General features: G+C 39.1%; 1 protein-coding gene across 10 annotated transcripts in view; it reads left to right on the forward strand.

The window, feature by feature from the left end:
* SENP5 (SUMO specific peptidase 5) overlaps positions 1-15,246 on the forward strand; it is a 92,378-nt gene that overhangs the window by 59,049 nt on the left and 18,083 nt on the right. For all 10 annotated transcript variants that reach the window (XM_087439799.1, XM_087439801.1, XM_087439803.1 and 7 more), the window contains one exon: positions 6,817-8,357. In XM_087439799.1, coding sequence (XP_087295925.1) covers positions 6,817-8,357 — 1,541 coding nt within the window. The remainder of the gene's footprint in view (positions 1-6,816; positions 8,358-15,246) is intronic.

Genomic DNA, 15,246 nt, shown 5'->3' on the forward strand with positions numbered 1-15,246 from the left:
TATTCAAATTTTGTCAGGTGTCCCACCAGTTTCCTTTTTCTGGACTAGGACCCAATCCAGGATTACACGTTGCGTTAGTTGTCCTGTCTCCTTGGTTTTAGTCCTTTAATCTGGGGCAGTTCCTGTCTGTTCTTGTCTTTCATGACCTTGATTGACACATTTGAAGAGTATTGGCTGGTTATCCTATAGAGTGTCCCTCAGCGTGGGTTTGTCTGTTGTTTCGTTATGATTAAATTCAGGTTGTACATTTTTGACAAGAATGCTACACAAGTGACATTGTGCCACATCAGGAGGCACACGATGTCCATATGTCTCATTACTAGTGATATTAACCTTGATCACCTGATAAAGGTGTTTGCCAGATTTTTCCGTTGAAAGGCACAATTTTTGCCTTTGTAATTTTAAGTATCTTGTGGGAGATACTTTGAGATTATGTCAATATCTTTTTTCTCATTGTACTTTTCCCCTCTAATTTTAGCATCCATTGATGATTCTTGCCTGAGTCAGTTGTTTCTGAGAGGAGTTGCGAACTGTAACTTTTCTATTTCTGTCATTCTTTCTGTATGTATTAATTTGAAATTCTATATAAGAAAGAGCTGTCCCTTCTCCCCCTTTATTTATTTAATCAGTTATTTATATCACTATAGACTCAGGATGTTTGTTTTATTCTTGAGTTATAATCCATTACTATCGTTATATATTCAATTGCTCAGTTCTTTTGGCCATTGTGAGTCCCTTCAGATTGGCTCCTGTGTTCTTTTGACATGTTGTCATTATTTTTTGAGCACTTATTTACTTTCTGGCACTACAGTGATATTCCAGGCTCATCATCTACTTCCTTTGCCTCAGCTCTGGAATCAGCCATTTCTTTAAGTGGAGAATAATAATTAGAAACAAGATCTAGGTGCTAGGGTTGCTAATTGCTACTGGGATCTTATTGCTTCTAGGCCCTCTAAGCAGATAGCACTAGGAAATAAATATATGTGTATGCACACTTGTAGATCTGTTTCTGTGTATATATATACTAAACACCATGCATTCATACGGATACCTCTGATTTCAGTCTGTCACTGCGGATTCAAAGCTATCTCACTTTCTGTCTTTCGTTATTTGTAACTCCTTTCACCAGCAGTGAGAAACCTAGCTCTAATTATCCACAACATATTTACTTATTTGCTCAATTTTAGAATACTTACAAAGTAGTTTCAGAATTAACTCACTCCTCTGTGAAAAACAAATTTTCTAACTAAAATACAGTGTTTGTATACAGTCCTTTTGTTTCCAGTCTTGTACAGTCAAAATAATGTTTTCCAAAGTTACTCTTGCTAATTCTTTTCTGCTCAACTCCTTTCAGTGTGGTTATGTTATTTATTTGTAATACAGTTAGGTCCATTTGTTATTGTTTGTATTTCATTTTGGATTCCTCCTGCATTCTGGTTGATTTTAATTATTTGTATATTTTTAAGGTATATGAAGCATTAACATGGTTCTAAAAGTCAGAACTTTACATAAAGACATATTCAGAGAAGTACTACTCCCCTCTCATCCCTTCTACCATTTACCTATTCCTCATTCTTTTCACTCCAGTTCCAGCTACCATGTCATGTAGCTAACCATTCTCATTAGTTTCTGGTTTATCCTTCCCATGTTTGTTTTTTGTTTTTGGTTAGGAAGACTGGCCCTGAGCTAACATCTCCTGCCTATCCTCCTCTTTTTGCTGAGGAAGATTGGCCCTGAGCTAACATTTGTGTTCATCTTCCTCCACTTTGTATGTGGGATGCCGCCACAGCATGGCTTGATGAGCGGTGCATCGGTACTCACCCGGGATTCAAACCTGTGAACCCTGGGCCGCGAAAGCGGAGCGTGCGAACCTAACCACTACACCACTGGGCCAGCCCCAGTCCTTCCCATATTTTGATTTTTATTTTGTCTTTTTTTTTGGCACAAAGGAACAGATACATGTATATTTTCTTATTTTATCTTTTATGAAAGATGGCTATATAGTAAAGAAATTAACCTTGCCCGAAAAGAAAGCCTTTATCCTTGGCTTCTGGGAGATAATCTCTAAGCCCTTGGCATGTCATGCCTGATTGGAGTGGCTTTATTTGCCTGGGGCCTTGGGTCACAGGTAGTCTATGATTTAGGATGGGAGTTGGCTATCCAGAAGACCAATAGCGTGATTTAGGGTGATGACTTTGGTATCAGTGGATCTCCAGAGGGGCTGAAGACTGAGTTCAGTCATGTGGGCAATCAGTTATGCCTACGAACCGCAATAAAAACTGGACATCAAGGCTCAGGTGAGCTTCCCTGGCTGGCAATACTCTGTGCATGTTGTCACACATTGATGCCGGGAAAGTGACGCTGTCCTGGCTCCATGGGAAGAGGACAGCTGGAAGCTCTGCATTTGTTACTTCTCCTGGACCCTGCCGTATGTGCTTCTTCACTTGGCTTATTTTAATCCATATTCTTTAGCTGTAATAAACCATAACTATGAATATAACGGTTTTCAGTGAGTTCTGTGAGTCCTTCTGGCAACTTATCAAACCTGAGGGTGGCTTTGGGAACTCCTCGAACTTGCAGTTAGTGTCAGAAGTGAGGAAGATCTTGTGTGGACTCTTCTCTCTAACTTTACACTTGGCTAAACTATGCAGTGGCATTTTGTTGATTCATTTCAACTTTGCTTTTTTCACTCAACCTGGAAATCGCTCTATGTTAGTTCATAGAGCTCATCTGTATTCTTTTATAGCTTCATTCATTGTATGGATGAACCACAGTTTCTTCAACCACTATCTTATGTATTTAGGTTGTTTCCAGTATTTTGCGATTACAAACAGTGCTGGAATGAATAACCTTGGACTCTGTATTTTCATTACTAGTGAAGGTGTTTTCTTCAGAGTAAGTTCTTAAAAGTGGAATTGCTGGATTCAATGGTAAATACTTCCGTGGTTTCGTTAGATATTACCAAATTCCCCTCCAAAAGGATTTTAGCAGTTTGTATTCCTACCAGCCAAGTATGAAAGCTCCTTTTCTCCCACCAACAGAATGTGGTGTCATAATTTTTGCCAATTTTTTTTATTGAGGTATAATTGACATATAACATTATACTAGTTTCAGGTGTACAACATAATGATTTAATATTTGTAGACATTGCGAAATGATCACCACAATAAGTTATCATCCATCACCATACATAGTTAAAAAAATTTTTTTTCTTGTGATGAGAACTTTTAAGATTTACTTTCTTAGCAATTTTCAAATATGCGATACAGTGTTTTTTTGTTTTTTTGTTTTTTGTGAGGAAGATCAGCCCTGAGCTAACATCCATGCCAATCCCCCTCTTTTTTTTTTGCTGAGGAAGACCGGCTCTGAGCTAACATCTATTACCAATCCTCCTCCTTTTTTTTCCCCAAAGCCCCAGTAGATAGTTATATGTCATAGTTGCACATCCTTCTAGTTGCTGTATGTAGGACACAGCCTCAGCATGACCAGAGAAGCGGTGTGTCGGTGCGCGCCCGGAATCCGAACCCGGGCCATCAGCAGCGGAGTGCGTGCACTTAACCGCTAAGCCACGGGGCCAGCCCCGCGATACAGTATTATTAACTATAGTCGCCATGCTGTACATTACATTCCCGTGACTTATTTATTTTATAAGTGGAAGTTTGTACCTTTTGACCTCCCTTACCCATTTTGCTGACCCCCTCCCCCATTTGCCAATTTTTTTTATGAGTGAAGTTGAACATCTTTTCTTATGTTTAATAATTTTTTTTCCCCCCCAAAGCCCCAGCAGATAGTTGTATGTCATAGCTGCAAATCCTTCTAGTTGCTGTATGTGGGACGTGGCCTCAGCATGGCCAGAGAAGCGGTGCGTCAGTGCACGCCCGGGATCTGAACCCGGGCCGCCAGCAGCAGAGCGCGCGCACTTAACCGCTAAGCCATGGGGCCGGCCCTCTTTTCTTATGTTTAAAAGCCATTTAAAAATCTTGTGAGTTTTCTCCTTATGTCTTTTTTTTATTTTTCCATCAGGCTTTTTGTTCTTTATCCCTCAACTTAAGAGTTCTTTATATCAGAGATATTAGCCCTTTACTTTCTATTGAGTTTTTCATTTCTGCTATTAGTTTTAATTTCCAAGGCTCCTTTATTGGTTTTGATTGTTCCTTTTTTTAAAAAAATAACATCCTGTTCTTTTCTTCCCAGTGGATGTAATATTTTCGTTTACTTCTTTGAGAGTAGTGTTAGTTTTCTTTCCTTCTCTCTTTTTTTTTTTATTGTGGTAAAATATACATAACATAAAATTTACCATTTTAATCATTTTTAGATGTACAGTTCATTGGCATTAAATACATTCACATTGTGGTGCAACCATCACCACCACCCATCTCCAGAACCTTTTTCATCTTCCTAAACTGAAACTGTACCCATTAAACAATAATTCCTCTTCCCTCCCCCACTTAGTCTTTTAAAGTTGACTTCTCTATAAAATTTTGCTTTTATTTGTTTGTTTTGGTCTGTTTTTCCTCCCTAGAAGTCTGGTGATTCTTGATTATCCCATCATTTTAAAGAATGACCACTAAGAAGTTGCTTAGAAATTCTGAGCATGTGGTGGGACTTGTCAACTTTGGAGTGTGCTGTGTGATGCTGGGCCATTTGAGAGTGGAGGGGGAATCTGTATTTATGTATTTTTGTGTGGACTAATCAGATTCTCCAGAGAAGATTCTTCCAATCTACCTCTTGGATGGATAAGACAGACTACTAGGGTTCTGGGAGGTGAGTGGGCAGGTGTTGGGGTTCTTGTATTCAATAGATAATTCCATCTTTAAACTGTACCTAGGATCCCCCTGTCTGCAGAGCTTCCATTTGGGAGGGGAGGGGCAATTACCTGCTATGTGGAGTTGGGGAGGGATTTGTGGTCTCATTGCTTCTTGAACTTTGGGGTACACTGTAGAGTAATTGTTCAGGCCTGTTTAGTTGAGGCATCCTTGGATATCAGTATCTGTTAGTCTTTTCTCTTTGAATTATCCATTCCCACTGGGATTGATCGCCACCTTTCTGGGAGCTGACTGGGAAAAGAGGTTAGGGAAGGAATTCACTATATAAACTCATTTACCCTCCTTTTGTACCCTTGCCCTCATTTGTGCATGATATGCCTAACTATCCTCGTTCATCCTCCCCAGACAGTGAAACTGGTTATCTGACAAGGTAGAAGAAGGGGTCTTGGGATCTGACTGCTTCTTTTCACACCTTCAACCAGTCCTTCCTTTTTCAGCTCCCCTTGTACCCTGACCCTCACAGATATTGTTGCTTCCAATTCCTGAGCCTTTCTAAGGTCCTGTAGCTTGCTTCTTGGCTTCCCCTACTGCTGGCTTAGACTTAGCTCTTTTCGCCTCCTAAGTCTCTTATCACTCATTCATCCGCTTTCCTCTTTGAAAAATTTTATTGCTCTTTTCTCCTTTTTCATTATCTTTGTCCTTGAGAGTTTTTGCTTTTTTTAAAACCTCATTTCTGTCATCTTAATGGGATTTCAACAAGGAACGTGTTCGGTCCTCTTTTTGTTTCTCAGAGAAAACTGCACAGAAAGTTAATACAACTTTTCTTAGTGAGTTATTAGCAAGCTGAAATTAGAATATTGTATTTCTGATTCGTAGTGTAGTATTTCTTCTACTCCACCTGCAGTGACTGGTGCCTTTCTGTCTAGGCTAAAGAGCCTTCAGTAATATTAGATCTTATTAAATCTGAGGGAAAATCATGTTTGGTTTTAACTATCATTTTCATCTACCATATCCCATAAGTGTGTTCCTGAAGTTCATGTGTGTGTTTGTGTTTGTGTTGGTTCTTTTTTCTTATATTCACTTGAGAGCCAAAACCATAACTGAGTGAGAGCACCTGATAGAGTCCTGTCCCCACATAGTCACTCAGAAAGTCTTTGACTGACTGACAAAGAGGAGGCTGGTCTCCCTCTTGAAATACTGATATTGCTTGCATTTATTGAATATCTGCCTTTGGATGACTGTACATAGGAAAAGTACCTACACTTCCTTTCTAAAATTTGCTGTATGAAAAAACTGTTGTGATACAGAATCAGTGTAGAATGGTGTCTGGTCTCCACTCCTTCTCCATCCTTCATTTTACAAATGAGAACACGGAATTTGGGTGACTTGCTTAAAGTCACTTAGCTAATGAGAAGGAGGGCCAACACTTAGAAGTTCTCTTTTGACTCCCTGCCCTGTGTACTCCATCAGAAACTGACTGCGTATTGGGAAATGATTCTTTTTTTTCTTTTTTTACTTTTTAATTTTTTTGTGTGTGTGTGAGGAAGATCGGCCCTGAGCTAACATCTGCCCATCCTCCTCTTTTTGCTGAGGAAGACTGGCCCTGGGCTAACATCCATGTCCATCTTCCTCCACTTTATATGGGATGCCACCACAGCATAGCTTGACAAGCGGTGCGTCGGTGCACGCCCAGGACCGGGATCCGAACCGGCGAACCCAGGCCGCCGCAGCAGAACGCAGCACTTAACCGCTTGCGCCACGGGGCCAGACCCTGGGAAATGATTCTTGAAATTTATTTCTGTGAGAGGCAGGTACAGCAAATGGGGTCATGCTAGTAAGTCACTCTAACATGACTTCCCTTATGTCTTCCCTCCTTTCAGTTTTCATTGTGGGGAAAATCTTGATCAAGTTGGATTTTATTTTGTCTGATAGTCTAAGTTGAACTTCATATTGTCTCTTTTTTCAATTTTCTAACTTATATTGCTGTGAATATATCTTTATGACCTTATTTTTAGGGTAGCAATGTAACTTTTCTTTCTCTTCTTTACAGCTGCATCCAGATCTCATTATGCATCAGAAAAATGAAAAAACAGAGGAAAATTCTATGGAGGAAAGGAATCCACTTAGCCTTTTCTGAGAAATGGAACACTGGGTTCGGAGGCTTTAAGAAGTTCTACTTTCACCAACACTTGTGCATTCTGAAAGCCAAGTTGGGAAGGCCAGTTACTTGGAGCAGGCAGTTGAGGCATTTCCAGTGCAGAAAGAAGGCCCTTCAAATCCAGAAAACGTGGATCCAGGATGAACCCCTTTTTGCTAAGACAAACTCCAATGTGGCTGCTCACAATGTTAGTACTTTGTCCTCTAAAGTGAAAAGAAAGGACACTAAACACTTCATTTCCTCTTCAAGGACCCTCCTGAAACTCCAAGCAGAGAAGTTGCTGTCATCAGCAGAGAATTGTGACCATGAATACTGTGGAGAGAAGAGTTTCTTGAAGGCAGTTGCTGACTTACCAGCAAATAGTATTTTAGGTCAGGCCAATGGTCACAGACCTAGGACAGAGCCACAAGCTTCTGACTTTCCCATGAAGTTCAATGGGGAGAGCCAAAGTCCAGGTGAGAGTGGCACGATTGTGGTCACCTTGAACAACCATAAGAGAAAGCGTTTTTGTTATGGCTGCTACCAAGGGCTGGAGCAACACAGGAGTGGGGGACCCTTGATTCCAAAAAAGTTCCAACTTAGCCAACATAGAAGAGTAAAAGTATCTCCTCTTATGATGTATGAGAAATTATCCATGATTAGATTTCGGTACAGGATTCTCAGATCACAGCACTTCAGAACAAAAAACAAAGTTTGCAAGCTAAAAAAAGCCCAGCAAAGCTGGGTGCAGGTCACTGGGGACCATCAAGAGACCCTTAGGGAGAAAGGTGAGGGTGGCAGTTGCAGCCCATTTCCTCCCCCAGAACCTAAAGACCCTTCTTGTCAGCGTCAACCATACTTCCCAGATATGGACAGCAGTGCTGTGGTGAAGGGAACGAACTCTCATATGCCTGATGGCCATGCTAAAGGAAGCCCTTTCTTGGGCAAAGAGCTTAGTTTAGATGAAGCATTCCCTGACCAACAGAATGGCAGTGCCACATACTCCTGGGACCAGTCACCCTGTTCCTCTCCTAAGTGGGAGTGTACAGAGCTGATTCATGACATCCCCTTACCAGAACATCATTCTAGTAACACGTTTGTCTCGGAAACTGAAAGAGAAGTTATGACTCTGGGTCAGGAAAATCGGACAAGTACTGTCAATGATGACAGACTAAAACTGTCAGTGTCTGGGACAGATCAATCTGTGAGTAGTGTAGACGGGCCTGTATCCGAAGAGACTGTTCAGAATAAGAGCTCATGCCACATGGATGAGGATGGATCTCTCAAGCAGAACATTCTTAGTTCTAAGTTGCTGGACCACCCTTACTGTAAAAGTCCACTGGAGGCTCCTTTGATGTGCAGTGGACTCAAACTAGAAAATCAAGTGGGAGGTGGGAAGAACAGTCAAAAAGCATCTCCAGTGGATGATGAACAGCTGTCAGTCTGCCTTTCTGGTATGCACTCTTCCTTTATTCTCCCCCAACCTCCAGCCCACACTTGCTGTCCATTATCCTTTCTGGGAGAGTCCTCTTTTTTCCTTCCACACGTGGACTTCCCTTTAAGCAATTAGACATTCTTCTGCATGCCTTTTATATTGCCATATTATATAGATGTTCCATAATTTATTTAATTTTTGATTGGTGCACACTCGTGTTGCTTCCAGTCGTTTCCTTCTATAAACAATAGTGTAATGAAATTACTTCTTTATACTCACACGGTTGTTTCTGTTAAGTCAAATTCCTAGTAGTAGAATTGATGGTGAAAGAATACTCACACTTAAAATTTTAAGAGGATTGTTAAATTACCCTCCAAAAAGTTGAACCGGTTTGTACTTGTTAAACTTTGCCAGTGTTATAGATCCCATGAAAGTTCTTTGTTTTAATTGTTGTTTTTAAGTTTAAAGTTTGAACATACTTTCCTTTGGTGACCATTTTTTGTATATAATTTTTCTTTGCCTATTTTTCTATTGGATTGTTTATATTTTATTTATTTAATATCTGAGAAGCTCCTATGTACCTGGTACTGTGCTAGCTCTAAGAATATGGCAATGAGCAGGATACACTGATTCCTATCTTCATGGACCTTAGCATTATTCTAGTTTTTTGTTTTTGTTTTTGTTTTTTGGTGAGGAAGATTAGCCCTGAGCTAACATCTATTGCCAATCCTCCTCTTTTTGCTGAGGAAGATTGGCCCTGGGCTAACGTCCATGCCCATCTTCCTCTATTCTAGTTTTTTGTTTTGTTTGGTTTTGGTCTTGGTTTGGTTTATTGCAGGGAAAGATTTGCCCTGAGCTAACATCTGTTGCCAATTGTCCTCTTTCTTTTTTTTTTTCTTCTTCCTCCCCGAAGTCCCATGTGTGGTTATATATCCTAGTTGTAAGTCCTTCTAGTTCTTTTATGTGAGCCACTGCCACAGCATGGCAACTAACAGATGGGTGGTGTGGTTCCATGACCGGGAAACGAATCCGAGCTGCAAAGCGGTGTGCACTGAACTTTAACTACTAAGCCATCAGGGCTGGCTCAGCATTATTCTAGTTTTAAAGATGTAAATTAATTTTAATTATAAATGTCATAAGAGTTTTACATTTTTCTCTCCCATCAGATAAAAAGCCTTCAGTACCCTGACTTTGTGTATGATTTTTTTTAACAGAAAATTTCACTTCTTAACATAGTAAAACTTACCTGTCTTTACTTTGTGACTTCAAGTTTTTACGTCATGCTTTAAAAAGTCATCTTGTCAAAATCTACCCCATGAAGTAAATTGGTATAAACATTTTTGAAAGACAATATGACAGTATCAGCCTTTGACCCATTCCCCTTCTTGCACTTTATCCGAGATATAAAACAGCACAAATATATTTGTACAGGGACATTACTTATAGTATTGTCTTGGTAATAAAAAACCGAAGACAACCCAAGCAAATGATTCTATGGAAGTATAAATTATTGCACATCCAGGCAATAGTATACTACAAAGCTGTTAAAGAATAAATTTGATCTATATTTTGATACTGAAAGCTGTCTATATAAAGTGAAAAAAGCAAGTTGCAAAGCAGAGTGATGCCATTTTGTTAATTAAAAGATATATATATACACACATGTAGCATGATTATATGTATGTGTGCACATGCATTTGTATAGCGTATATTCTGGACAGATATCACATTGTTATAAATGGCTTTTTCTGGGGATGTAGGAGAGTTACTTCTTGGCGGTTTAAATAATTCTGAACACTTTGTTTTCCCAACCATGAAGTATGTAAAAAAGTTTTTCCCCACAAAAACACAAAGTACAGAGTCCTAGTAAATATTTAAAAAAAACTATTTTCTGTTGTTTATACTGTTCTAGAATAAAAACAAATTTCCCTACTATGTGGTTAGCACCCCGAAAGTTAGCATTTCCCACAAATACTAATTAACTTATAAATAACAAAAAAACAATTGATAAATGGATTATGACATATAGTAAAACTGTAGCATGATGTGAGGAAGTAGGAATTTTTACAGAATTCACACTTAGTGATCTGTAATGTGATTCATTATTTTAATAGGCTAAAGGAGAAAAATCATGGCATCTTAGCAAGTACTGAAAAGCCTATTAATAAAACTCAGCTACCCTTGTGTTGAAATCTTTTAGAAAACTAGTAATAAAGAAAACTTCTTCACTTAGTAAACAACATCTGTCAGAAACAAATAGCAGTTCCAGGTTTAAGAGGATGAAGTAAGCACCATGGAATGTCTTCTCCCTCCTCTCAAATCCATAGAAATTATGAAAAATATATTAAAACACATACGTATCTCCATACTCAAAAACAAGGAGGAGAGTTTTGGTGGATCAGAAACTGAGAAACTCCCACAAGGCAGAAAGTAGAGGGAAGGTCTAGAGGGGAGCCCCAGTGGCAGAAGGAAGATTAGTGCAGGAAAATGGTGCAACACTGAGGGTGTCCCGTTTCTGGAGATGGTGGAGAAGAAAGGGGAGACCCATCGTAAAAGACTGAGTAGTCTCTCTCCCTGCCTGTGCCACATATCAGCAAGTTTTAGTGAGATATAATTGACATCACAGAAATTCTAAGAACAGGAGATTGGTGGGGGGAGAGAGGATATTTTCCCCTCCCCCTCCCCCATAACTTGTAACACCTGGCAAGGAGGAGGAACATCCCTTTCCAGAAGAACAGTTTTTGACGTTCTAAGCATCCCCATTCCCACTGAAAATAGTTCAAGGCAGAGCAATAGCTACTGCCTATCACAGCCCTCCCCCTACCCAGCAAGTTACCCAAGTAGAGATGAGCCCATAATCTATCACTAAACATCTCAGGAAAGCCAACACAATGAGAGACAAATTCAACAAATAAAAGAACTAAACCTGAGTTATCAAGGTTAATAGAGCAATCAGAATAGGAATCAATTTAGGACAATCAGTATAGTAGATGCTCTCTTAGCTGACTTCTATAGCGTTAGCCAATATTAAGCTCTATGGTATGCTGAATGCTGGCTCTTCTCTAATATAATGCACATTATGCTCATTTTAGTAGATATATTTATCAAGAGCCAGTTGTACTTATTACAGTTTACTTACTGTGTTTCATAATTTTATTAAATATTGCATAAACTGGTGAAATATGAGTATAAAAGGGAAGTTATTCCCTTCAAAACCAAGTTGAATGCTTTGTAATGACAGTGGGTTGCTGAAAAAAATTAATACTGAGTTACACTTGTACAAGATAACTTTAAAAGATTTGAGGGAGGATATAAAAATCTAGGATTCTGCGCTCAGATTAGCTATCTGTTTTGGAAGGAAAAGAAATAGATTTCTATGTCACAGTATATTCCTGATGGATTAAAAATTTAACTAATTAGAGGGGCCGGCCCGGTGGCGCAAGAGGTTAAGTGCATGTGCTCCACTGTGGCGGCCCGGGGCGCGCTGGTTCGGATCCTGGGTGCACACCGATGCACTGCTTGTTGGGCCATGCTGTGACGGCGTCCCATATAAAGTGGAGGAAGATGGGCATGGATGTTGGCCTGGGGCCGGTATTCCTCAGCAAAAAGAGGAGGATTGGCAGATGTTAGCTCAGGGCCGATCTTCCTCACAAAAAGAAAAATTTAACTAATTAGAAACAAATACACAAAAATTTATACACAAATGTTCATAGCATCATTATTCATAATAGCCAAAAAGTGGAAACAACCTAAATGTCCATCAACTGATGAATGACAAATAAAATTTGGTGTATCCATACAATGGACTATTATTCTGCCGTAAAAAGGAATGATGTACTGATACATGTTTCAACGTGGATGAACCTTGAAAACATGCTAAGTGAAAGAAGCCAGTCACAAAAGGCCACATACCATATGATTCTATTGATTTGAAATGTCCAGAGTAGGCTAATATTTAGAGATAGAAAGTCGATTAAGGTTGCCAGGGGCAGGGGAGAGGGGAGAATGAGGAGTGACTGCTAACAGGTACAAAGTTTCTTTGTGGGTGTATTCCAAGTGTTCTGGACTTAGGTAGTGGTAATAGTTGCACAACTCTGAATATACAAAAGCCCCACTGAACTGTACACTTTAAGAGAGAGAATTTTGTGGTATGTGAATCATAGCTCAATAAAGCTGTTAAAAAGAAACATACAAGAGACCATTTTTATAATCTTATCTTGAAAAGATATTTTAAAGTATGATAGGAAACTCAGAAGCAATAACAATATACCAATTTGACTCCATAAATATTAAAATCTTGTATATGCATATAACAAAAGTCATCAGTGAAAATTTGGAAGTTTTAGGTGTGCATGTCCTTTGACCCAGAGATTTGACTTTTAGCAAGTGTGTTCTGGGGAAACAATAGAACAAGGATATATTGAGGATTTTAGTTGTGACATTATTTAGAGAGCTAAAAATTAACAACTTAAATCCTCATCAATAGGGAATTGGTTAAAATATGGCATACCCATTTAATAGACTTCTAGGTTGTTTTGAATTGATTTAGGAAAAAAATATCCATGATTTGTATTGAATGGAAAAAAGCAGCTTCAAAAAGAGTAAGTACAGTGTGCTACTTACAGTGTTTAAGAAATACATGTTCATGAGGGCATAAAAGGTATAAAGGAATTATGAGGTAACTGCCACTTCGTTTTAAAATGTTTATGGTCATGTATTAGGGGAAAAAAACCAAACTTCTACTTAAAGTTTATTCCCACTTCAAGTTTATAAAAATGTTCAACCCTATTTTCTTCTACACTGTTAATGTGTTATTTGTACATTTAGCCATTTGGAAAAAAGTAAAGATGGATCCCTACCTCATTCTGTACACCAAAATGAATTTCACCTGTGAATAAAACATTGTCAGTAATTCTAATACTATTTATTGATTAATTGATCTTTTCCTCATGGTTGTAAGATGACACCTGCCATTGGGTCTCTTTCTGGACTTGGTTTCTCTATTTCTATGCTAGCACTATTCTCTAATTACTGTAGTTAGTTTTATAATTTGATGGGACTAGGCCCTCCTTCTCCTCTTCTCTCTTGCCTGTTATTCACCTCCCCTTTAATCCTTTTCAAAAATTTCTAGGAGTTTCTCACATTCTTGTCCCAAGATGAATTTTGGATTTGTCTTTTCAGTTAAAACAAACAATGGCTTTTGATTGGTATTGCATTACATTTATAGACTAATTTAGGGAAAATTGCATTTCTAAAAACAGAATTACTCCATTTATTGACCTCTGTCCTTTACTAGAATTTTGTAGTGCTTTTCACTTAGGTTTCACATATTCTTTAAGTTTATTCTTAGATGTTTCATGCCTTCTTTTTTTTTTTTTTTGAGGAAGATTGGCCCTGAACTAACATCTGTTGGCGATCCTCCTCTTTTTCTTTTTAATCCCCAAAGCCGACTATGTAGTTGTGTATCATAGTTACTGAGTTGTAGCTCTTCTATGTGGGACGCCGCCACAGCATGGCTTGATGAACAGTGAGTGGGTCCAAGCCCAAGATCTGAACCAGTGAACCCCAGGCCTCCGAAGCAGAATGCACGAACTTAACCGCTAGGCCACTGGGCTGGCCCCGTGCCTTCCTTATTTTTGATGGGACCTTTCTGACATGTGTATTGTGTTTTGTTGGAGAACCAAATGGTTGCATTTCTTACGTACACAACACAATGAACCCCATTCTACATTCAGGTTGGGACGTCGCCCAAGTCAGTTGTCTCAAGAAAAAACTGTACAACGCAGTTGGTTTAACATCATAAGTAATTGAACTTATAACACCTCAGGTTTTGTTTTTCATATTATTAACCTTTTTCATGTTATTACTTGCAAGATAGACTATAATTTGAACTCTATTTTTTGTTTTGTGTGTTTGTAACATTGTGTCCTTTATTTCTTGGTCACATTGAAATTTTAGTGTTTTTGGAGTAAAAGAAATTGTGTATAGCAAATGCATTTTTCCTTTTTGGTTCATTAGTTTGGTGAAAGCAAGTAGGTAAAGAATAATGGATTTAACTCACATTTTAAGAAGTCTGTTTTCTGGGAGATTCTTGGCCACTGGTAGTAAAAGGGAAAGGTGAAGTGAAGAACCAAATTGTTTTTATAGAGAAAAGATAGTAGGTATTCCCTGCTTTGGAGGTGACACAGCATGATAGTTATGGGCTCGGTTTCTCTGGTCACATGACCTAGAGTCAGACCCTTAGTTCTGCCATGTGCTAGTTAAGGGTCCTTGCGGGGGCCGGCCCTGTGGCTTGGTGGTTAAGTGCGCGCGCTGCGATGCTGGTGGCCCGGGTTCGGATCCCGGGTGCGCATCGAGGCGCCACTTCTCCGTTCATCCTGAGGCCGAGTCCCGCATACAGCGACTAGAAGGATGTGCAGCTACGACATACAACTATCCACTGGGGCTTTGGGGGAAAAAATAAAATAAATAAAATCTTAAAAAAAAAAAAAAAAAGGGTCCTTGGGGAAGTTACTTAACCTCCCTAAGCTTCCTGTCTCCATTTGTAAAGGAGAGATACTGTCTAACACATGGGGTAGTTACAAGGATGAGATGAGATATTCTAGTTCTTGGCTCATAAGTGCTCTTTAACTGTCGTTTTACTTCTGGTCCCAGTGAGATAATGGTGTGCATCAGTGAGACATTGTCATCTAGAGTTCTCCTTGAAGATCCAGGTAGGGCCTTTCTATACATTAGGAATCCATGTTTATCATCTGAAAGTGAAAACAAGAATACAGATAAGAGGAAAAATATAATAATTTAAAACTCTCAAAATACTACCATCCAGAAATAACATTGTTAACAAGAACACCTCTTTCCCATGGTATCACTTATTTGGAATTGAGGTCCATATCCCCTTGATAGAGGAG

This window comes from Ceratotherium simum, chromosome 15 (assembly GCF_057802395.1).
Source record: "Ceratotherium simum simum isolate JZ-2026a chromosome 15, ASM5780239v1, whole genome shotgun sequence".
Lineage (NCBI taxonomy): Eukaryota > Metazoa > Chordata > Mammalia > Perissodactyla > Rhinocerotidae > Ceratotherium > Ceratotherium simum.